General features: G+C 44.9%; 1 protein-coding gene across 2 annotated transcripts in view; it reads right to left on the bottom strand.

Moving 5' to 3' along the window:
• GNAO1 (G protein subunit alpha o1) overlaps positions 1–24,199 on the bottom strand; it is a 139,434-nt gene that overhangs the window by 83,955 nt on the left and 31,280 nt on the right. For both annotated transcript variants that reach the window (XM_021535225.3, XM_021535224.4), the window contains exon 3: positions 6,097–6,238. In XM_021535225.3, the coding sequence (XP_021390900.1) occupies positions 6,097–6,238 (142 nt within the window). The remainder of the gene's footprint in view (positions 1–6,096; positions 6,239–24,199) is intronic.

Here is a 24,199-nt window from a genome sequence, read left to right as displayed (position 1 = left end):
AAGGTATGACCACATCTCTTATTCTCATCTGGCTCCCTGAGAAATGACGCTGAAGTGCTTCACAATACTTTTTTCCCCCAGAAATGAGTTTCTTAGGAAAAGATTTCTGACTGCACAGAGGAACTGGAAGACCAGGTGAACTTCTATTCCACCCTGACTGCTGCCCATTCACCATCTGTGTCCAGGAGAACCCAAAAAGCAGATCCAGTGTTTACTTTGGAGTGAGGGTTGCCATGCCAACACCATGGATATCATCCTGAAACAGGACCAATGTGAAAAACATCAAGCTGGCACATCAATGCTCAGCAAGGTGGCACCTTCCAGCGAGCCGCCTTCCACACGACACGCGTTTCCAACGTGCTACGCGACTGCCGCCCACTCTCCCCTGCCTCCCTTTGGATCCATTTCAAGAGGTCTCTTTCATTCTTTAGGGATTTTAACTAAAACTGGTACATTGGGCCACCCTGGGGAAGTTTGGCATCTTAGAGCTCTTGTGAGTGATTAACAGTCTTCTGCTGAAAGAAAGGTTACTGGTGCAGCCTCTGGTGCAGCACTGGCCATGCAGTTCAGTTGCTTGCCTAAAGCATCCAGCTGTTTCTACTATTACTACTACATTTTCTGGCCATGATGTGTTTGTAGCCATGACTCCAGTAGTTTTTTCTCATTTCTGATCACTATCTTTATTAGCAGCATGAGTACAGCAAAGCAGACCCTGATTCTGGGGGACCTTTTTTGCCATGTGAAGATCACTGTAGGTTATAGACTTGATGGTCACGACTTCAGGTCTGCAGGAGCACAGAGCCAGGCTGTGCTACTGCTGCTGCTGCTGCAAAGTAAGGTCTCCCAGGTCCAGCCACAGGTCTCAGCTGACTTGGCTGGATCCCTTCTGATTATGACAGAGTTTGACTCTCCCTAAGAGGCAGAGCAAAGGCATGGAAGTAGACCATTCCAAACTCTTTCAGCTGGCACAAAGTGCTATCATAAACTACCTTTGTGCTCTGCTGTTAATTTAGTGCTATCATTTATTAGGAAAGATCTTGTATTTTCAGGGGCTCAAAGGGTTTTCAAAGGAAGAAAATATATTAGTAGAATGTAGAAACTGCTGCTTTGTTTAGAGAGACTCCAGAGGTGGTGCTGTGAAGCATGTGGGTCATGCCCTGTGACCACGCAGGCAGAGCTTACTCTGGGCTTTCCCTTATTCTTTACTGTCTCCCTCTTTCTCCCACACCCTCATTTTGCAGCAAAGATTCCAAATACATTGGCCATCTTGGCCAGCAACCACAAGCATTTCTTGAATGAGCCAACCATCTCCCTGGCAACAAGGCAGGCTGTGACAATAACAAGTGTTTTCCTCTCTGTTTCTTGTTTCCCACCTCTCAAGAAATGCCCTGCCCTTTATTTGTTCCCCACCCCTCAGAAACACAAAAAATGTGCCTTGTAGAAGGACCAAGAGGGAGATGAGTGAGAAAGATGGCTGCAGTCTTAATGGAAAAGTGACAGACCTTTATGAAGGGCAGGCTGAAATATTTGTCCTGGACTGTTACTTGGGATTTGTACTGGGTCTGATATGGTACAGCAAATATGATTATATGTGAGCTGTGACTATTGCAAGAAGACATTGTCTGCAGCTGCATATCTGGACAAATGCTGACACCAGATGAAAAATGGCACATCTAGTGCCACCTCTTTATTCTATTTTCCCTTTTCTTCCACTCCATCCTGCTCTTCTACAAAGCAGCCCTAAATTCCCACCACTTACAACAGCAGACCAGCAAGGACTGGTTACATCCTCAGTCAAGCAGCACAAGCCCAAGAATTCAAGCTCTTCAATTACACTACAGAAAGGTTTTTGTCAAGGCTACTAGCCAGTATTTTAAAATGTCCTAGCACATCTTTGTGTGGCTCACAGTTCAGGAGTTGCAGACCGTACACAGCAGAAGGTCACCACAGACACATTTTGCTACAAAGTCCGAAAGAAAAAACATCCCAATCAAAATATTTTAACACTTCAGCAGCTTTTTAGTTTTTCCTTTCATAGCTGAAGCAGAGACATGTCCAGACTCACATTGGGAAAAAGTTTGATGTGAAGATCACTGCCTGGCACCTCTGGACCCCTAAAGTGCTAAACCTGTGACCTCTCGCCTCAGACACTTGGATCTGAGCCATGCAGCTGATATTTGCATTCTCTGTTGAGTACTTTCTGAACAATTCCAGCCTGTTTCTGTTTGATTTATGAAAATATGAGTATGTTCTACAGCTGATACCAGCCTGCACAGGCCAGGATGTCCATTGCAGCCTGAGACCAATCCAACCTGAAGACACCTCCCCAGGCCCCTGAGCCTGGCTGCAGCTCTGGCATTTCACCAAAGTGGGATTGCAAGTCTGCATTTCCAAGCAGGTTCTGGGGTCAGCATTAACCCACAGAGGAAGAGACCTTATGCTTCTTCTGGCTGGGGTTTCTGAAGCCAGACTTCGGAACTAGATTTTCAAACAGAGATATGAAAATCCATCCTTACCCTGCCCTTCCTGCTTGATCCTTTCCAAACACTTGGACTGACTTCTAGATTCCTGGTTTCAAACCTCCATTTCCCATTTCCTCTGCCTGAGTACACTGAAATGGAATCAGTGAGGAGCTTGTTTTATTAATACATTTGCACTTTAGAGGACCATTTAATCCACATGCTACATATTACAGCCTGACTCTTTCCTGCCTGTTAATCTGATTATCAAGGTAAGGACTGAGTAGTGCCCTACAGACCAGCTGGAGAGTCCTGAGTAGGCAGGCAAGGCTAATCTTCTGCCTCTCTTCCTGTGTGTAACCCCTTGTCCTGTCAGGGATCCAGACCCAGGGCAGTGGTAGCTCTGGAGATGAGAAACACCCACAGATGTCACTTCTCCTGCAGCTGGCTCCTGCCTCCTTTTCTGCCCGCCCTCTTGTAACACGTGAAGGCTTGGTGACTTTGCACTTGCACAGCTTTTCTGGAGTTTCAGCCTGGCCTTCCATGCTGTGCACAGTGACAATGTGCTGTGAGCTGGCAGGATGTGCTCCTGCCTCCCGTGCTGAAGGTCACGAAACAAGGACCTGGGTGCTGCCCACAGGCCATGAACCTTTTGAGAGCTGGGCAAAACTGCAAGAAAACCTGCTGCCCTGGACAAGGAGCACACATAAAAGTGAAATCTGACACATAGGCTGTTTTGTTCCCAACCTGGGACAAGTCCTTATCAGCAGAGAGGGTCAGTGAGACCTGGAGCATATGCATTTTGTGATTTTTCTTTTTAGGTCCTATTTCCTACACTGATCTTACTTTGACTGCTAAAAGCAAAGGGGTTTAGTCTTCCCTCATTCTTTTCATTCTATTAGACTAAATACTGGTGGTACAATTATGGCCAGGAGAAAAATAAGAACAGTGAGAAGATTTAGTTATTTTCTGTTCTGCATAACAACATGCATTTATTAAGTAGGGGAGGGGTTTTTTTTTGCGTTGATCATGGTCGAGGTACCATTTGTAAGGGATACAGGTGCAGATCCATCTCCCGGAAAGTGGGATGGGGGAAGCAGTAATAGCCAAGTGGTCTCTGGGGAAAATCTGTCCTAAGCCCAAGCCCCCTCCTTCCCTACTGCTGAATCAGGCTGGAGCAGCCACAGCCTTGGCTCCCCTTTCTGAGCTCCTTTCTCTTGGGGGCTTAACTGATGAGTAGGGGAAAATCCCCCACTAAAAGATTTACATTGGAAACCCTTGGCTGAGGAATGACTTTTAAAATAGAAAAGCTTTGCCTGAAAAGGGATGAACTATGTAGCATAATACTCAACAAATCGTCTGTTTAATGGCCTCTTTTTTAGCAGCTGTGCATTAATAACAAAAGCAGGGCAGCAGAAGCCATGTGCTTCTTTGTAAGATTAAAATAAATACTATTTCATACTAATACCAGCAACTTTCTGAGCCTAAGAGAAAGGAGCATGTGGAAGATCACAGCCTGAGAGACTTGGTTTCCTTCCCTTAGTTTCCCTTTTCCCCTTGGTTTCCTTTTCCTTTGTCTGCTGCTGGATGAAGAAATATTTCTGCCATCTATGAAGGGAACAGATACACTGAACCACCCTCCCAGACAGTGGTTTGGTTAATAGTTGTTTGTAGCAGGCTTGTCTCACACATTCAGCATGACACCATTGTAAGACAGGAGTAATTCCTCCAGAACTACATCTTAGGGGAAATAAGGCTGGGGAAAACTTAATCAAACTTACTTTTTACTTTGCAAAGCATAATACCAGATCTCCACTGCCATAAAGCATAAATTGAAACAACAGTGGTTCACGCTAGACACAAGAGAAACTTTTTCATCACGGGGACTGTAAGAGCAGTGGAGCAGGCTGCCCAAAGAGGGTGTGAAGTCTCCATCCTTGAATGATTTCAGACCCAGCTGGGTAGAGCCCTGAGCAACCTGGTTTGACCTTAGACTTTACCTGAGCAGGGGTTGGGCTCAACATCTCCTGAGCTCCTCTCAAGCCTGAGTTATTGTACAACCCTAGGAACATTTGGCATCTTTTCCATGGGAATATGAATGGACACAACATTTTGTTCAGCTCAATACTCCACCTCTCGTTCCTGGCAGTCCTGATAACAGCTCTCCTCCTCCACGCCCTGTACTGTGCCAGGCCTGGCACTAAAGCAGTGATGAGTTTTACCTCCTCAAATTAGGACTTCAGGTGTTTAAAAAAAAAATTTACATTTTAAAGCTGTCAGCCACAGACTATTTATCAGACATGGAGAATGACTTGTTTCTGTTTTCCTAGGCATAGGTTTTAGCTGAGGGAGATTCGTTGCCTTGCTGAGAGCTGAGTCACTGAGTAATCAACAGATTAATGTATTCTGTTTGAAAGCCATCAGCATTAGTTCTCGGCAAGCTCACAAGAACTCCATTATGGTATCATCTCCACGTTTGGGATGGAAATGTCTCCAGGATTTAGAGTTCTACGGGAAAATCCCTAGATGCAAAGAAATCAAAGTACCTCTTTGTGATTGGGAGAAATAAGGTACCTTCTCATACAGTAATACCACAGCAGGATTTTGGCATGCCTTCTAGTGAATGCTTTTATTATCAACACTCAGATAAGGAGTTTGGAGTATGTTGTACATCTGTCATTTGATAGCGACCCAAAAATAGTCATGACAAACTCACTGATATATAGGACTTTGCCTTTACCAGATCTTTAATTTGAAATTATTTTATTTCCAGTGAAATCAATTAGTTTTACCTTCTCTGGGATTGCAGCATGCAAAAAGGGTGGTTTGACTCCACTCTAGGGTTCTGAGTTCCTCTGTGTGGGCTTGGTCTGAACCAGAAATGCAAGGCAGAGGCTGGCAGGGGCACCTCACAGAGGAGCCACTGTTTAAAAATAGGGAGCTGGTGAAAGTAATCACAGACTAGCAACTGTAAAAGGACAGGCTGGCCTAGGTGTGTGGTACAAGAAGGCTGCCAAGGATCACATAGTTGTTCTGATAAGACAGATGCCAGTGCTGCTGCCTAAGAGCCTGTCCATACCAACCTCGCTGAAGTAATACATCCCCTTCTTTGCAAGCACAATTGCTGTTTGGGTACACTGAAATGGGGGATGTGTGAGCAGAAGCCAGTCAAGCCCCAGTGAAGTCAATCCTAAAAGCTTTCCTACATTAGCAGGCTGGTGGAAGGGCTTTCAATGGCAGCAAGACTTCTCCCTGATTCATCAGTCCATGAAGACTCTGTGTCCAGCACATGCACAGGAGACAGGACACATGTTCTCACTGTTTTCTCAAATCTATCAGTAGATCTGTCTAGGCTGTCCCTAGATAACAGATTATTTTTCTTCCCTGGCCTGACTAGAGCCAGGGCATGAGAGATTGTGGCTTTTGTGACACAGTGGTCCCCAGGGCTACACTTCCCAGCGTAAGTGTACAAATGGCACATCGCATGCAATTGTGTGTCTGTTGTACAAAATGCATGTGCAGGAGGCATACAACAGTGATGTAAATCTCCCCTCCCTCCTTATCCCTCCAAGGCATTGAGGTTGTGCAAATGCCTCCTGGTCATGGCCTGGAGTCTGCAGTGCTGGTTTGAACTTACCCGTCGTTCCTTATCGCCGTACTCAATGCCCAAGGTATCCATGGCACGGACAATAGCTGCCAGTGACTGTATGGTGTTGCTGTAGACCACTGGCTTGTACTGCTTCACGTCTTCTCCCGAGAAGCCATCCTCATGGATGATCCTGAAGAAAATGCAAAGGATAAAAAACTCTTAAGAATGTAATTTCAGTGGGAGAGACATTTAAAAGACAGCTGTGCTCTTCTGAAGAGCACATCTGCTAGCTTGATTCACTTAATTTAGTCAGCATTTCTTTTTAAACCTTTCTGATTGTTCACCAGTAGTGTGTCTGAGCCCAGTGCTGGAATTAGCATCCCTTTTGCTCTCTATCAAGAAGGTTTTGTGCACAGTTGGAGCACATGGTACCTCCTTCCCGAATGAACTGCAAATGCTGAAGCCTGGAGCACCTTGTGTTCGCATGCTCAGCAGTCACAGGGGGGAGATTTCCAGGTCCTACATTACCTTCCTAGTGAAGGTCTATGGAAATATGTTCAATATGGACAAATGACACTCAGATCAGATCTTAACCACTGGAACAAGTGATAGAAACCCTCTAGTTCTTGTCTAGTCATTTTAGTAGTACTAACTTCTGGGGTACCTTACAAAAGGAACCAGAGTTGAAATACCCCTGTACACATGGGGACTCAGGCACGGAGGGAAAGCGTCTTAGTTATGAAGCACTTCAATACCCTCCACACTTCCTCCTCCCTCCTTCTCTCTCCTTTAGAATAATTGCTGAGATTTTTTTTTGCTTCAAGGCATGTTATGTTATCCCTTCCCAAGCAAGACAGGAATGTGACCCACAACCCTATCAGCTCTGTGCACTGGATGCTCTGTGCATTGGTCTCTATTAAACTATGCAAAGGAACTATTTGAGGGAGCAAGTTATTGCAGTCCCTTGCTTAGGTCAGAAGACTGGCCCCTATAATTTATTCATCTCTAAGTAACTCCAGAACTACATCTGGATGTGTCTCAAAAAACAACTAGGATTTGCAGAACTAATTGTGTTTGACAATAATTCTTCCCACTGAAGACATAAGTTATGTCTTAAATGTTGGAAGAGAGGATGATCTGCTTAGCTAAAATGAAATCCTTGTTTGTTCATCCTCAGATGTCACTGGACAACAGAGGGTCCTTCAGTAGCAAATCTGGTCTCTAATAAAACCTAGTACCCTTTCTGTAACAGGATTTTTGATTCCTTTTTTTTTTTCTAAATCAGATACACAACATCAAAAGTCCTGATAAGTGCTGGCATCCCCTGGGAGAGAGGGAGCACTAGATCACACTGTGAGCTTGCAATAGATACAGTGCTGAGATGGAGAATGGGGCTGGATGCCAGCCCAGTGTTATTAACACATGACTACACAAAGAACAAGGCTGGTCGAAACATGCTGACCAAAACAGAGATCTCCTTCCCTGGATGGGAAGCTCACAGAAAGGTTTTCTAACACAAGTGACTGAGTCTCTGCTGTCCCCACCTCAACCTTTGCTTACTCAACACTGAACAATTGGCTCTTGGGAGGAGCTGCTCAACAACCCCTGAGTCCTGGGAAAACATGACTACAAGCAAAGACAACCTCAGATGGACAATAATTCAAATCAATTTGTGACCAGGATAATTTTAAGCTACTGATCTGAAAAACTGGGCAGAGCCCCTTGCTTGGGTACCCTCTGGCAAAGGCAAGTGGTGCTGGTGTGCTGGAAAGGGGGCTGCTGGTTCCCCTCACCTAAGCTGAGGAGAACAGGGGTGGATGAAAACCTTTCTGACCTAGTAAATCCAGACTTGACAATTTGCCCAAAAATTTTTGATAGCTTGTTTTGATTTTGATGGAGCTATGGGCATCAGCAGATCTTGTACTCTGTAGCTTTTATTTCCTTTGAATCCAGTGATTGTGGTGAGGTTTGGAACAGAAGCATTGGAATAATGGGAAGGAGGTGGGGCAGCAGAGCCATGCATGTATCAGCACTGGATCTCATGGATCATTTACTGTTACTCAGACAAGTTGCTGAACTTCTGGGAAATGTGTTTCTTTGCCAAAAGGAGCAGTGAACACAAAGAGTTATGGGTGGCACAAGGCAAAAGGATCTGCATCAATTCTGTTTGAATTCAAGAGAGACTGTACAGCAGCACTTCCTCCCAGCTCTGGGCATGACAGCACAAAGCACAGCAGAGCAGGGGTCCCTGGGGGGCAGGCAGGCAGTTCATGAAAGCATTGCCAAGAATAATTCATTTTTTTTCTGGATGTTTGGCTCATGGCTGGATTTTGGGGCAAGCAAAATTAAATGCTGGGTTTTGGGCAACTAAGGAAAGGCAACATAAAGGGGGAAAAGAAAGGGTGAGGACAGGCACAAGGGGCAGTGTAATGGCCTCAAGAGGATGCTGCTGAAATTTGTTTAGTCCAGCTGTTGGTCAGGATGGAGGAGATGGGAATGATGCCTACAGCTTGGGCTGGATTTGTTTCTGGCTTGTACTGACATGCCTCAACTCGAATTCATAAGGCACAAAGAGAGCTGAACAGCTGCATGGGAAAAGAGGTGAGCTTTGGTTTCTGGTCTTCCTCACAGTTTAAACCATTTTTAGCTTTGTGCCATGAAGTTGGTTACTGACATTTTCACTTCTAAATACTCCAAGCCAGTAAGTTCCCTATGGAGTAACAGGGCTCCTTGTGCCAAAGGAGCAGAATTGAGGGATGGGCAGTGGCTCTGGGATCCCTCAGTGAACACACTGAGGCTGGGCAACAACACTGCTGTCATTCAAACAGAAGTAAAACTGGTACTTTGAGAGGGGGCAGAGAAAAAACACCCCAACTGTTCCTGTGTGAAATCTTTCTAGAAGGCAGCCATGGACACTGAAAGCAGCACTGTGGATGCCAGTATGGAAGTTTTGCTGTCAGAAGTACCTATGGATTAATAAATTGTGCAGTGAGCACATTATCTAATATTTGAGTGAGCCAATCCCCCCTGACTCCTGTTCCAAAGCCTGCTAGGACACTGTGAACTGGTTTATTGTCCTATATGCTTTTCACAAATGTTTCTCCATTTGCTTGCCTTGGCAATCTGATGGCTCCAATCCTGTAGCAGCTTTTTCCATAGTCACTTGGAAACGTTCATGCTGCCACTCGCCTGTTTGGGATACACCTTTCTTCTCGCCTGCTGTTGTGCTTTACTGTCTAGAGGACATTTAAAGCTCTAACACTGCTCCTGGGAGGTACCTTGCTATAGGACATGGCTTGAGCCAGCTCCTGATGCTACAGAACACAAGAAGCAGCGAGCTTTGTGTGCTGTAGTGAGCTCGACCATTAAAAACACACAGGTGTAGGAACTAACAGAAGTGAGCAGCATGCCAAGACTGTAAAATCTTTACAGGTTTAGGCAGGATAGGCTACTCCTTAATTGACCTCCAAATTATGGGAGCAGAGGGTTTTCAGCACCAAAAATGTGAATCCTTAGTTTTCTAAATGGCATATATTTTTCCCAGTGTCTGAATTACAAAGGAAACTGCTGCAGGCAGGTTCCTCCTTGCCACACTAGAACTGGTTCTCTCCAGGGCAAAGGAAGAAAAGGGATTTAAGAGGATCCCTAGGGGCTGTAGAGGGGGGGAGAAAGTGCTGTAAGTTTAAAAAGTGATTCTGAGCAATTAAAAAGCCATTTCATTCACCAAGTGACTAATAAAACACTGTGCTCTGAATGGAATGGTGAGAGACAACTGAAGCAGCCTGATTGCTTAAGGTACCCATTAATGCCTGCTCCTCATCCCTCAGCTGCTAACAGCAAAACCCATATATTGGCAGGTCGTGTTGTTGTTCTCATTTCAGAACGGCAGCAACAAGCAGGTATTTGCTGGAGAAAATGGTTGCACCGCAGATCAGATCTTCTGCCATCCCCCAGCAAGTCGTTAATCCTGAAGAAGTGCCCAGTGCCTCAGCAATTATTGCTTAATTACAAAATAAATGAAATACTTGGAAACAGGGGGTGCATTCTGCGTAGCAGCTTGCTTTGGCTTCCGTTCAACAAAGCACTTACGTGCCTTCAGCCTTTCACTACGCAACAACTGCAAAGAAGGCAAAGGCAGAGATGATTCTGCCGCCCGTCCCTGCGGACACGCGGCTGTGGAGCAGCGGCTCTGAACAAAGCCCACGGCAGCTCCGGGGCTGGAGCTCAGCTGGGGGCTGATCCACCAGGGAGCCACTTTGCCCAGGTCACTCCTGAGGGAAATCCCTGTCCGTCACCCTGAAAGCTTCCTGGAGCAGAAGCTACAGTCATCATCATTCCCATACATCAGTCCCAGCCAAGCTATTCTGGTGCTTTCCTTCCAGCCCTTCCAACCTGAGCCAGCTTTAGTCAACACACTGACACTTCCCTACACCTTCTCAAGCAGGTCCTCCTCTTCTTCTTTGAGGCACAATGTCCCAGACTAGACCCAGTCCTCACATCTCAAGTCTGCCAAGATCATTTGAAGCTGTAAAGTTTATCCTCTGATGTGCTGAAGCACATCTCCCAGCTCCATAGCATTGCCAGGGGTAAGTAATGATATATTTCCATCCATTTTTCACTGATGAAAATTTAGAAGGAAATTGACACAGACCCCAGCGGATTCCTGGCTGACAGAGTCCTCTGCTCTGACCATAAGCCACTGATAACTGTTTACTTTGGGAATGAGTTGTGCTACTCACCCATTTTTGTGTAAGACCTGTAGTTGGTTTATCTGCACTATTTTTCCAGGTCACTTTTTAAAAATCCAGTGAGACTCTGACAAATCCTTCCCAAAATCTAGATATGGCACCAACTATTGCTCTCCTACTTCTGCTGAGAAATCAAATTAGACTAGTTTAACATGCCTAATTTTGTATGATCCATGCTGTATGTCACTCATCTCCCTTTTTATCTCCTAGGTGGTTGCAAATTACATGATTGATAGTTCAATTCTCTTGAAAGCTTCTAGAAGTTGACTGGTCTATAATTCTTACTCCTCTTTTCTTCCTCTATATTTAGAGAGAGGCACCATGTTTACATTTTTTCTCTGTCTTCTGGTGCCTCACCTGCCCCCTAAGAGCTCTCAAGAGAAGTGTTTGTATTTCTGAGATGGCGCCTATAAGTATGTACAAAGAATTTCCTTAAACATGGCTGGCCTGAAGGCATTTAGCCTTCCTAAACTTGTCCTTTCTGTGCCAGAAGGAGGGAGTGGCATGCTTAGCAGTGGAGATTTGTGGACACCCCCTCTTGCTTCCAGTGCTCAGCAGCCTTCATCCTTTTCACAGCTTCACATGCAGGTTCTCATGCCTCAACTGACACAGCCTTGTCTCATCTCCTGCCTTTTGTCATCACTCCAAAACCTCAAGCCAATGCCTCTGAAATATTTCCTGAAAAATTCAGAGACCTTTGTGTGGCTTCAAACTGAGTGCATCACTGTGAAAGACATACTTATAAACTTCCAACTGCCTACCAGAGAAAATAAAACCCATACTGTTTCTGTTTTATCTAAGATGATTTACTTTCAATCAGCAAGATGTTTCCAGCTGAATGAAGTTTTCCCATATCGATGCACATCCCTACAATTACAGTGATTTGTTTGAATAAAACCAGGCAAGAAATCACCAGGAGATTATTACACTCAAAGTGTATCGCAAGCAAACACCTTACAAATGAATGGTCCAGTTCCTATAAAAGCAGACATGTTCCTCACCTTCACCTGGACAAATTAAGGCATTGAAAAGTCATTGCACAGCTTTCCTACAGAGTCCTTTGCCTTGGCAATGAGTTCCAGCTCTCAGGGCTCTGGGGCACCGAGCTGGTTGGGCTGGCAGTGGCACCACCCTGTGTGGCAACCCGCAGCTTCCCCCCAGCCTGGGTGCTCTGAGCAACTCAGCAGCATCTCCTTCCCTGCAGGAAAGCTCAGGTCTGTGAAGTGTTCCAGGTCCACAGGACACTGTGGGACAATGCAAAACGTGTGAGATGATGCTGGTGTAAAAGGGAGTGCCATGGCAGAAGGGACGTGGCACGACAGAATTACAGAGAATTTGTCCACAGACACATTTTTGCTCAGGCTATTGAGTCCCATCAGTACGTTCATGTTTCGGGTATAGGCTGATCCAAGGTGGATTTTAGATGGGGAATCTTGGAACAAACACACATCACAAAATATATTTTTTGCTCAGCAAACTTTTCTGATTTTTATCCGCTCCCTTCTTCCCCCTTTTTTCTTCCAAAAATAATCTTCCCTGTCTCCTACCCAGAATCAGGCAGATTATTCTGGAGGGGCTGGGAAGAGCTTGAGTCAAAAGAAAAAATCTAATTCTGAAGAAAACTCTGCAATCTTTGTTTTCAAATGGGGAAAAACAGCACAAAAATCTGACTTTAATATGTAGAGAGGAGGATGATCAAATTCTGATGGAAAATCTCCTGCTAATCAGCTACTTTAAATTTATTTTTATCTTGATATGAGGTTAAAAACTTTGTTTACAGGGGAGTTATGAAGCTAAATTCCAGTGATTCTCTTCTCACTCATTTAATAGCCTGAAATGCGATTAAAAACTCCTGGATTATGTTAAACTAAATCAACGCAGATGCCCATGACCTTGTGTTCAAAGACTGCAAAGGCACAGCTCAGACCTCCATGACAGGGTGCAAATCTCTCTAAACTCTCATTCTTCTTCCCCCCAGCTGTGCTAGAATGCCATGTTGTACATCCTATTCCCACAAGAAATTCTCCAAGATGAAATTAAGATGACTGATTGCCTACATGCCTTTTTTTTAAAAAAAAGAAAAACAACTTCCTTAGCCAGGGTCATCTAAAAACTGCAAATGGAACTCATTTTAAAAAAGCATAATTTTTTCAACCTGGACTTTTACCACTGGTCCAAGAAATACTGATGAAGCCCTGTGATAGACACCCAGCTGGGGAAAATCTCCTTTCTGGAGGAAATACTTTTGGGTCACTCAAAACTGAATTCTTACCACCAAAGTATTTCTTGCATGCAAAGATATTATTCTAACTAACCAGATGGTTCATGTTAAAAAATAAGCAAATCCATCAGGCGATTGAAATGCTGCCAAAATCTACAGCCCTGGAAATGGCTGAGCTTAGCCAAATCAATTGCAGAAGTTTCACAGACCTGTACAAGGCAGGAGCACTCTTGCTCCTCTAAGGCATTCAGTTTGTGCCTAATGCCTGTAAGTCCCTCTGATGCCTTCATGGCAGCTCTTGAAAGTTAACCATGTGCTGCTGCACCTTAACTGCTGGCCAAAAAGCTTGAAGATGATGCTGTAAAAAACTTTCTTGTGTCTGCTCAGAATCAACACTGCTACCATCTTATTTTTGTCTGTAGACAAGTGGCTATTGAGCCAACAATATTAGCTTCCAGACACACAAGAGTCAGATATTGCATCTTCCCCAAAACTTTTGATTTCAGATTGTTTTCAGGTGCATAAAATATTTGCAGAATACTCATCACTTTCAGTTTAGTATAGCCCTAAACTAGGAACATGTACAGCACTCTCAACATGGTGCCATGTCCCTGCAGCCCTGTGGCTGTTTGGAAGTTAGCTCTTAGTTTTCTTTTAATTATTATTATTATTATTATTTTTAATTGAGTTCTACATCAATGCCTAATTTTGGCTTTGGGCTATCTTGAGTGGTGATCCCTGCTTTGCTTGAATGCTGCAGCTGAGATGAGAGATGATTCCCTGGACTGCATGCTGAGGTTCCTGCTAAGTGTCATTCACTGGACTGGGGTGTTGGCTTGACTTTGTCACTCCACATTTGGGATGCACCAATGACCTTCCTATCTCTGCAGTGTGAGGATTGTTTCAGCATTTACATTTTCAACAGGAAGCAGTGGAGTGAAATACTTTGTTTTTAAGTGTGTGTGTAAAACAATTTCAAGACCGTAAACAGTCTCCTGCAACTTGAAAGTAATTAATTAGTGTTGATGAATGAAAGACACCAGTTCTGATATTTCAAAAGATGGCAAAGCTGGGCAGGCAGAGCAAAGCCAGTTACTGTGCTAGTACTCCACCCAACACAATAGGGATGTAGTCATCCTTTGAAATGTAACATTACAAAGTCAGGAAAATCAGAATTATTTAGGTTGGAAAATACCTCAAAGACCATCAAATTCAACCCTTACCCTAGCACTGCCAACTCCACCAATAAACCAGGTCCCTAAGTGTCACATCTACATCTACACATCATTAAAATGCATCCAGGGATGGAGACTGCCACTTCCTTGGGCAGCCTGTTCCAGTGCTTGACAACCCCTTCAATTCCTCTGAATATCCAATCTAAACCTCTCCAGGTTCAACTTGAGGCCATTTCCTCTTGTCCCATGGTTACCCTGCACAGTAAGCATTGCCCACACCAAGCCTAATTGTGCACAGTCAACCATACCAGTGCTTTAACCCACCTGAGGAACCTAACAAGTTTTTTCCTGCAGAGATTTCTGGCCACTGATCCCCAGAGGACTTCTGGTACCCAGATGCACACTATCCTGCTCCCAGGTTTTAATGGCCATAAATGAGCTCCTCCTTTCTTGGGAGCTGCTGGTTCTGGTGAGGGCCAGGCTATGGGCTAGCTGGGGAAGGTACGCTGATGTACCAGGCACAGGATCTGACTCCCAGCAGGAACTGCAGGGATTCAGGGCCTGGCTCAGTCCCCAGTCCAAACCTCAGACCCTTCCCCTACAGCACAGATAGGGGATGGCACTGTAGGGCTGTGGTCAGGAGAAGAAAAACCCATCATACCAGCTAAAACAGAAACCACACATAGACCCTCTTTTTCCTGCTCCAAATCAGTTTTTTCTGCTCCTGAGAAGCAGATCTGCCCAGATGGGAAGCAAAGGATGGAAGCAGGGTGCAGGCAGAGGCTGGCCCCAACCCCCATGTCCTGCACAATGCTGGGAGCAGCGCAGACTTGGGTTTTATGCAATGTCAGGCCACTGGCATAGTTTGGTTTTACTAGAATTTGCAGTCAGTTAACTTTGATAATGTACCCTCCCCTGGGGCCTTTAATATTAAGATCAAATATTGAATACCCTACATGCACCTAATTAGTTTTAATATGCATCCTGCTCAGCTCAGTAAGAACAGCAAAGAAACACAGTCAAAAACAATTAGATTAGGACTTTTTTCGATTAAAAAAAGACAGCTGGACTACATGGATTCCTGCAGCAGCATTTGCATTAGATGATATTGCATTTTTCTGTGGAAAAAGCCTTGGAGCCAAAAGGGTTTCAGATAGCACCAGAGGAGGCTGACAGCAGCATTCTTTGTTGTGCATTCCCAAATATTAATTCAGTGAAGGAAAAAGTGTTCCTACTCCAAGTGACTTATCATCTCATCCCATGCAATGTGCTACATAGTCAATCTACTTTGTCCACTCTCTGCCTGAGACCAATGAGATCCCCCAGGGAAAAAAATCCACCGGGCTGGTGATGACCCACATGAGGGAATTCTCATTAATTCCTCGGTAATGTTACATAAGGTCATTTTGTTGAATTAAAATTATTTGGATTAATCCTCTTAAATGTTCTCTTAGATGCAAGGGAGATCCAACTGCAGCTGGATCATCCCACAGCTGGTTCTAGAAAGTCAAAATAGTGTTTTAAAGCCCCATAATGGTTTTGTTAAATTCATCCCCTGAACAAGGACACAAAGCAGCTTTTTATGGCTTTTTTAGATCACTTACAACTTCTGTAAGCTGTCATTAACTATCATCAAAGCCTGAAAAACGAAGCAAATGGGTTCAATGTCAGTTTTACTGCCCAAACCTAAATAATATTTTTGGTTTCCCATCTGCCTCATCTGAAATGTTTTGATAGCTGCAAGGTGACTTTGCCTTTCAAAACCTTTTCAGATGTTGCTCTCCATAACCAAATATTCAGTGGACAACAGAGGAAACAAGAGGCATGCACATTCTCTTCATTGCCCTATGTGTTTGTTTCATCCTCACAATCCCCTACCACTGCCAAAACCCACCATAAGAAGACCAACCCTGTGTATTTTACCCAGACATTAGGAATGAATACAAAGGAAAGCTTTGGTAGAATGTACCTGGTACCTGTCCTAATGCAAAACCTGGCTTCCAAAGCCCCTCGTTCCACTGAAATCCACTGGGATTCAGAATTCCTCTTCTGTGTCTAGAGCCGATCTTTGCACAGCTGACATATTTTTCTGTGTGTCCTAGTTGTATTAGTGCTCATTAGGAATTGTGTGCTGTCATGAAAACACTCAGCTAAAATAAAAAGATGCTTTAAAGCAGCTTTGCTTTTTTGGGATATCAAATCTAGCAGCAACCGTCTTTCTGAAGCAATAATTGATGTGTTTGATTAGGTCTGGTGGCAGATGGGGGTTTTTCAGTACTTTTGATGTTTCAACATGTTAAGCTGAGAAGGAATCAATTCTGGAAAGAGTGATTATGCCATTCCTTGTATCCTGTCCATCTTCTCTGGCACGATTACAGCTCAGGGGCTCCATCTCTGAGCGTGTGCTTGCCACAAGCCCCTGGGTGTGCTGCCAAGCTGACATTAGCCTCCACTAATCTCAGCTCAGAGATTTTTGAGTCATGGTGTTCCCAGCTCTGCAATGTGCTGTCTTTCTGTTGGAGGATGTAATCAAGCACCACACCACACCCCACAGAGCACAGGCTGAGGGAGAGTATCTGGCTGCTGGGAAAAATCCCTGACGACTGCAATGGATCCTCCATCAATGGAAACTTTTGCAGTCAAAATGAGGATATCTGGTGTAGATGAGATACAAGTCCTGGGTGGAGGAATAGCAGTTTGGCCTCTGTCACTCTGGCTGCTGCAGGCAGCGGAAACCCAAGTCTTGCCTGTTTAACCATGCTATTTCTTGCAATGGGGCTGCAAAGTTTCTGCTATCTGTGTTTACTGGAGCCCCATGGAAATCTGCCTGCAGCTGAAGCATGGCTCTGATACAGCAGGGGTAGGCACCTCCCCAAACAGAGGTGGTGAGATCTTGCTTTGGGCTCCTGTGCTCAGTAATGCCAGGTCATGGCACTGAGCTTTCCCAGCCTGCCTGCTCAGGTCTGCTCACTGAGGCTTTCCAAGCTGAAGACTTTGAGCTGAAACCTGGCAGATACAGTATTTTAGGATTCTGCCCACACTGCTAATAAGATTTCACAGCAGGAAGATATGTTGCACTTGTGGTTAATTACATGCATTTGGATATATTTGAATCATAACTTCTACACTTGTACTCAGAGAACAGGTTATCTGAAAGGAAGACAAAAGCACAGCTTTTACAGCTTTTCCCTGACACCTGCCACAAGGCTTCAAATAACCCTTCAGTGATTCTCAGATGCAGCTGATGTTCAGAAAATACTGGTGGGGGGACAAAGCCTTGGCTGCTCTCACTCAGCACATGCCTCCAGACACACCTTACCTGTAGCAATGAGGGAAGGCCCCACCTCAGCTCTGAGTCTCCCACCTAAAACTGCTGTGAGAAAGATGAAGGAACAGTTTTTTCCAGTGTTTTTCCAGGCTTTTCAGCCAACCTATTCCAACACAATACTGTTTGAAAGAGAATTTTAAGACCTTGGGCATCCTCAGTGTCTCATGGCATTTCCTGGCACAGAGCACCTGCTCTGGTTCTTCCTCAGTAGAAGAACACAGACATATGCCACAATGATCACTGCCAAAAGACCACAAATAATTATTTGTCCTTGCTCTGCAGAGTGAGCTGGCAGTTTGTAACCAGATCCAAGTGCTGTCCTGTGACCTCCCAGTGAGAAGGACAGAGCTCTAACCAGGAGAATTCCTATAAAATCAGCAGAGCAAGGGCTGGCCACTGGCACAGAGCACACCAGTTCCCCTGCATCCCTGTGTGATCAGCCACCCTTGGTGGGATCTACGGAACTCCTTGTGCCCCAGGCACACTTCTCACACCCTCTCTGGGTAAGACATGGGTCCCTGCACTTTCCTAGAGTTTCATGTCAGCTCTTGGCACAGCAGCTCCTGCCAGCAGAGAAAGGAGTGATCAAGAATCAAATAACTGGGGTACCCTGGCCAGACACTCTTGCATCTGAAAGCCTGGCTTAGAGCCAGGCCAGCACTTAAGCTCTCCTTCCCAGGCTCATTCTTTGTTAATGGGAGCCCCAGGAGCACTGCACTACCAAGAACCAAGGCAGAGGCTGCCGGCAAGTGATCCTCTGGGGACACCATCCAGCCATCAGAGCCAGCACCTCTTCCCCAATCCCTCCTGTGGCCGCACTGCCTGCTGGCCTCCAGACCCCGCAGAGGCAGCAGATGCCACGGGGCAAGCACTGCCCCTGGGTGTACAGACTCATTCTGCTTCAGCCCCCACTGGCTTTCCAGGAGACACCATAACTGAGAGCGGAGACACGTTTAAACAGATGTGTAAATGTGTTTGCCCATTATGCTGGGAAGCGACCGTTGCTGCAAACACCTCAGAACATGAGAATATTCCTCCTACTGCTTTCATCAGTCTTTGTCATCCCCCGTGTCCTCATCTTCAATTGAAAAATTCCTTATTGATTCAATTTGCAAATTTGCCTGTAAGTCTCTCCCAAGAGTACCTGAGAAGATGCAAGGCAGTTCAAAGTGACTGTTTGAACCGTCTTATAAAGCATCCAGCTAGATATGGTAAATCTGCATCGTAATAAATTTATTCCACATCTGATCATCAGAGTTAAGCTTATCTCTAGTATTATTTTAATGTCTCCAGTGTAAAAGATTACTGCCTTCTGGAGAGGTTTGATTAGATTCAGAGAGGCTGAGGTTTAATGAGCATGGATTTCTTTGACTCTCTCTTCCCACCCACGTAGTAGGCGCACTGCTGGTATTTGGATGATGAGCCATTTTGATGGTGTACACTTCTGTTTTTCCAAAATCCATCTAGGAAAGCTTGGACAACTCATTTGTTTCTCAAAGCTTTCAAGTTTTCCAAACAGCATAGACCTTCCCTTCCCTCTCTGACCAGGTTTTCCTCCTCTCACCCATTACCCCATAAAAAGGAACTGCTCCCAGCTTTACTACTGTTGGTCTGGGGAGATGAGCTGGGAGCACCTCTACCCTTTGGGGGATGTAGGCAGGAAGAAAAGAAAAGAAACACGACAATGATCTAAACTTAGGAAACATAGGTAAGGAAGTGATGATTTAGTATCTAATAGCCCTGACAGTGTTCCCTTTAAACAGGGTGATTGTGGCTTACTAATATCCATATAATAGATTAACAACCTATAGAATATGGGGAAATATGCATGATAAAAAGCAGCACCTAATCTATGAGCAGAGGCAATAGTGCTGAGTAACCTTCGGCACACAAGTGGCTCATTAACCAATCAATTGACAACGTTAAATGGAATAACTCACGCTGAATGCTGCTGCTGCCCTGGCACGGCTGGGGAAGGCAGGGACGCGTCCATCCCCACTTTGGGAAGGCTTGTCACACTTGGGAACTGGAGAGCTGTAAATCACATTTATTCCAACTAATGCCCAAACAAGAGCCTGAGACGGGGTCAAAGGTCTCCTGAGAAAGCCCCAGGAAACAGACTGGCCTTGAGGCTATTTCATCCAGCTGATGGAAGTGAAACTTCTCTTGCTGTTCTTCACTGAGAGCTGTCAGGGACCCCCAAATCCCTCAGAATATCAGGGCATGATACGAGATTGTTCCCTCCTCTTCATTCCTAAATCCTTCCTTTAGAGGATTCTGGGCAATGAGGCTTTCGCCTATTCTCCAGGAATAATAATCCATATCATAACACAATTAATACTTTAGAAATAATTCTTGCTGTCCAGTCAAAATGTATGTATTGACAATCTCAAAAAACAGCTTCCACAATGTCATTCACACAGTTATTTTTAGTACCAGTGTTGCCAGCAGAAATAACAGGCCTGATGTGTTTCCTCCCCCCGGCTTAGAATGAGGCTTCTGAAATTATAGATGGGAGCACTAATTGAGTACCAAGAATGTTACAAACGATTTGCACTGCTGTGGAATCTGGTAGCAAACCAGTGTGCTTCCAACCCCACTTGCACGTGCAGTTTTTTATGCCACTGCCCGTTCAAAGGGTGCGTATCCACTGGCAGGAGTATCTGTGACCACAGTTTACATTTGCTGCTGCAAAGCATCCCTGACAAGAAAGCATTTCAGATTTTTTACCCAAAAATAACATCAATCTTAAAGAACTTCCCCTCCCCTTGTTTTTCAGTTGTGGTTCTTACAGACATAAGACTGAAATGAGTCTTTCCATTCTTTTGGTTTCTGTGGTGGGGCGTTGGACTCATGCCCACGGTTCCAGGACTCCCGGGACCACCTCGCAGTCCCACAGGACCAGCCCAGGAAGGCTTCCTTGCCAAAATCTTGCAAGCAACTGTGCACAGCTAAGGCCAAACTGTAACACAGCTACTGAGCAACAAAAGGAAAGAATAGCTTTCTGTTCTCCAGTCATTTAAACAAATAAGATAAACAGCATTTCCCAGCCCAGGAAGATTATGTGTGCCTTTTGTCTCTCCTGTTTTGGTTTCCTGTGCTAAGCACTCACTCACCCATTCATAGTCACTAATGCCCAAGGCTCAGAGTAGCACTCCCTTGTGTTGCTTTCCATGTGTACTTTAGGGTTTCTTTACATACCCAAATCCTCATTATCACTCTAAACCACGGTAAATTACAGGAACAGTGGGCTGATAAAAGACCTCCTAATTCAAAGCAATAGTGAGCCTATTACTACTGAAAGCACTGGTCCTCGGCTGCAGCAGCACACAAGAATTGAGTGGGAGAAATAAAAAGAACCTGGCTGGCTAAACAGCCAGGATGGAAGGATGTCCCAACAGCACAGGAGTGACACAGCAGCTCCATTGGAGCGGGAGCAGAAGGCAGACAGGCCCCCCACCAGGGCTGGGGGAACACAGTCATCTCAGAGGACTATTTCCACCTCAAAACCAACTAGGTTTCCTGATCGTTCAGTTCAGATCTCTCTTGTCCCCATCCCTAGTGTCTTCCTAACTCAACACACACATTTCTGGCTTATTTTTCTTTCAATTGCCCCTCATTTCCTTATTTTACTCGCTCTCCTTTTCTCGAAGCGTGAATATTAATGTCAATCTCGGCTCATTTAGCGTCGCCTCTTGCCACCCCACTCCCTGCAGGAACTGCCTTCGGCAATTTGGATCCTTCATTTTATCAGTCACCCAGGAACTCACAGCTTCATAAAACCTGGCAAACCTGCGGCTGCAGAAGGAATCGTGTCACATGGAAAGCTCCATGGGACCCGGCCGGCAGCGCAGCTGCGGGGGCACCATGGGCTCCATCCCCGGAGCTACCTGCCAGATGATGGAAAGACACAACGTACTTAACGCCGAGCCCTCACTACACACGTTTCCTGGGCCCTGTGCAATTAGTCATCAGCAAAGGGGTTGGTAAGTGCTGGATAGAAACTCTCCTGAAATCTGCGAGGTCTCTAGTTTCTTTCTGAAGAGTTGGATCAGGCCCTGGGAATGCATTTGTTTGTTTTTCCCTTGTCATCTGCCTGCCTTTGCCTGAAAGCTATAATCCATTCAGGGAGGACCTGTTTATCTGTGAGAATAGCAGCATTGCTGTGAAGAGGTAAGAGTGGGAGTGTGCTTCAGGCAAAAAAATGCAGATTATAGCCCCCTAGTAATGAATTCAGCACAGAAAGAAAGAAATGCAGGCTGTTCTAATTTTCTGAATAGATGTAATTCCATTTTGTTCCCTGTGAGTCCCTTCTCTGACAATTGTCTGAGTGGAGGGAGGAAAAAAGGCTTCCAAGCAAAACACTTGTCTATGAAGGATGTTATTAAAATGTCCTACTTGAACACAGGCTCTCTGCAGACCAGGGTTGCAGAATACAAACGTTCTCTCTCCCTTAGACAAGCTTTGTCTAAATGCAGAATATTTGTCAATTATTTTCCAAAAGCACAATTGCTATCATCAGAATTAGAGCTGGCTTGACTTGTCCTCCCTGATTAAGCACCCACTTTAACAGGGTAGGTTCAGAAGTTCAGCATCAACTTGAGGGCTGTTGGATTTGCAGCAGGCTTAAAAAATGCTCAAGAAAAAAACACGGCGAGGGAGCGGATGCAAGATATACAGAAAATAGGGCCTAAACCTGAAAGTGGTCAGAAAAATTAAAAAAAAAAAAAAAAAAATACAAACCCAAAAAAACAAAACCAAAAACTGTGGTGAGTGAAAATCCACTGAAGAAATGCCGTGGCCAAAATCTCTGATTGGGTGAACTTTCATCATTTGGCTTCTGAGGTCTCATGCTCATTCACACCTGCATACAAACTTGGTTCCATACATTTGCTCAACCTGGCAGTTCTTTAGCCAAGAATTTGGCTGGGGGTCTGCAGCATGGATGTCAGTTAAGTTTTAGCACAGAAATTTGCCCTACCATCCACCAATATAACTTCCTTTTCTTTATTGGTCAGGGAAACATGTCTGTTCTCAGGCATGTGCTACAAACAGGACAGGTGTCCCATGAAAGAGGACAATGTGTATTTTTGTGGCCATATGTGGGGTTTGTTCACTGCAAAATTTAAGAGTGATGGGGCTTCCTAAGGCACTCCTTGCAATGCAATCAATTACATCACATAACCTATATAACCTGCGAAGCCCAAAAGCATCTCACACTGTCCTCCAAGTGCGTTTCTTCAGCCTCTCCTTGATTTGTGGGAAGAAAGTTGTCTTAATTCTGCAGGACTGGATTCCAACTAGGCACAGTGACTATCAGGGGCTAGGGCTGAAATAGAAATAAACAGGAGAAGAACCTGGCTGTCCCTCACCCCATAGCTCTCTTGAAGGTTAAAGAAACTTGTTCTGACCTTTCCTTTTAAACTAGAAGAAGTTTTGCATATGAATTCTGATCTGCCTTTTACATTTACATTCCCATGCCACACAGAGGTACCAGGGGCACCAAAGCTTTATGCCAAGAGCAAAGGGAACTGGGGAAAAGTGCTAAGGACAATCACATTCTGTTCATTATGTGAGTAGCAGCACCATCCCCGGTGTCCTAGGGCCACGTCCCTTGGGAAGAGGACACAGTCCCTTCCCCTAAACTCTGACTATGTGACTGTGCTATTATTGGTACACTCAATGCTGAATGGCCAAAGGAAAACACTGCACTGGCTCCTGTTTTTTTCAGATACAGAAAGGACAGCAGGCACAAAGGCAAACATAGCCTCTCCTGTGCACATGTGACAGTCACCGCCTAAGTGACTCGCCATCAAAATGCCTCATTCCTCCTGACAGGTCTTGTCCTAAAACAATGTCTTAAAGTCTGCAGCTGGGCTGGATTTTCCATATCCAGCTGAAACTGTCAAAAGAACAGCAAAAGCCCTGCTAGCAGAAAAGATGCCTCTTAGGTTGTAGAGCAAAGCCTTCCCAGCAGTCTGTCTATAAGCAGTAGACATGGCTTGCCATTCTCCTCCTGAGTGGATGTGCAGCTGTGGCATCTTAAAGCAGAGTATGCTTGGGAAAGGGTGTCTGCTCTGTTCCATGCCTGTACAGAACTGTGGCTCAGGGGTATTTCACAGAGAGGGAATGGTACAGTTCCCATAATTAATGAGGGTGGGTTTCCTTTGCTATATTCACCTAGATTTGAGCTCTTGGCTCCGAAGCGTTGAGTCTATTTGCACATGGCACCTGCTCGGTACAGACTGTTCTCACATAAGAACTTGGCTTAACTTGGATGAAGTACAGTTGCAGTCTGGAACAATGTAGTCTCTCCCTCTTAAATGCAGCACCTTTATATTTGCTTCTGAGTTTTATTTCATTGATTTTCCTGTGCTGTTTCAGCAGCACTGTTTCTCCTGCTGTCCACAGAAACACTTGCAGCACTTCTCCAGTATTTCTGAGCTATATCTTATTCTGAGTTGGACTCTTTTTATACTACCACACCAAACATGAATGGGAACACTAAATAGCACTGTTTGAAAGCACATAAAAACAGTGTGGGTACTTACAAATCCACTGTACACTCACTCTATGCTCAACTCCATGCCTTACAAGGTATTGTTTCTAGGCTGCTTGATAATTTTTGATGGCATATCTCACGACCAAGTTCAGGTTCAGCAACACTCAGTTCCATAAT

This window comes from Lonchura striata, chromosome 11 (assembly GCF_050655825.1).
Source record: "Lonchura striata isolate lonStrDom1 chromosome 11, ASM5065582v1, whole genome shotgun sequence".
NCBI classification, from domain to species: Eukaryota; Metazoa; Chordata; class Aves; order Passeriformes; family Estrildidae; genus Lonchura; species Lonchura striata.
This window is presented reverse-complemented; position numbering and strand designations above follow the sequence as displayed.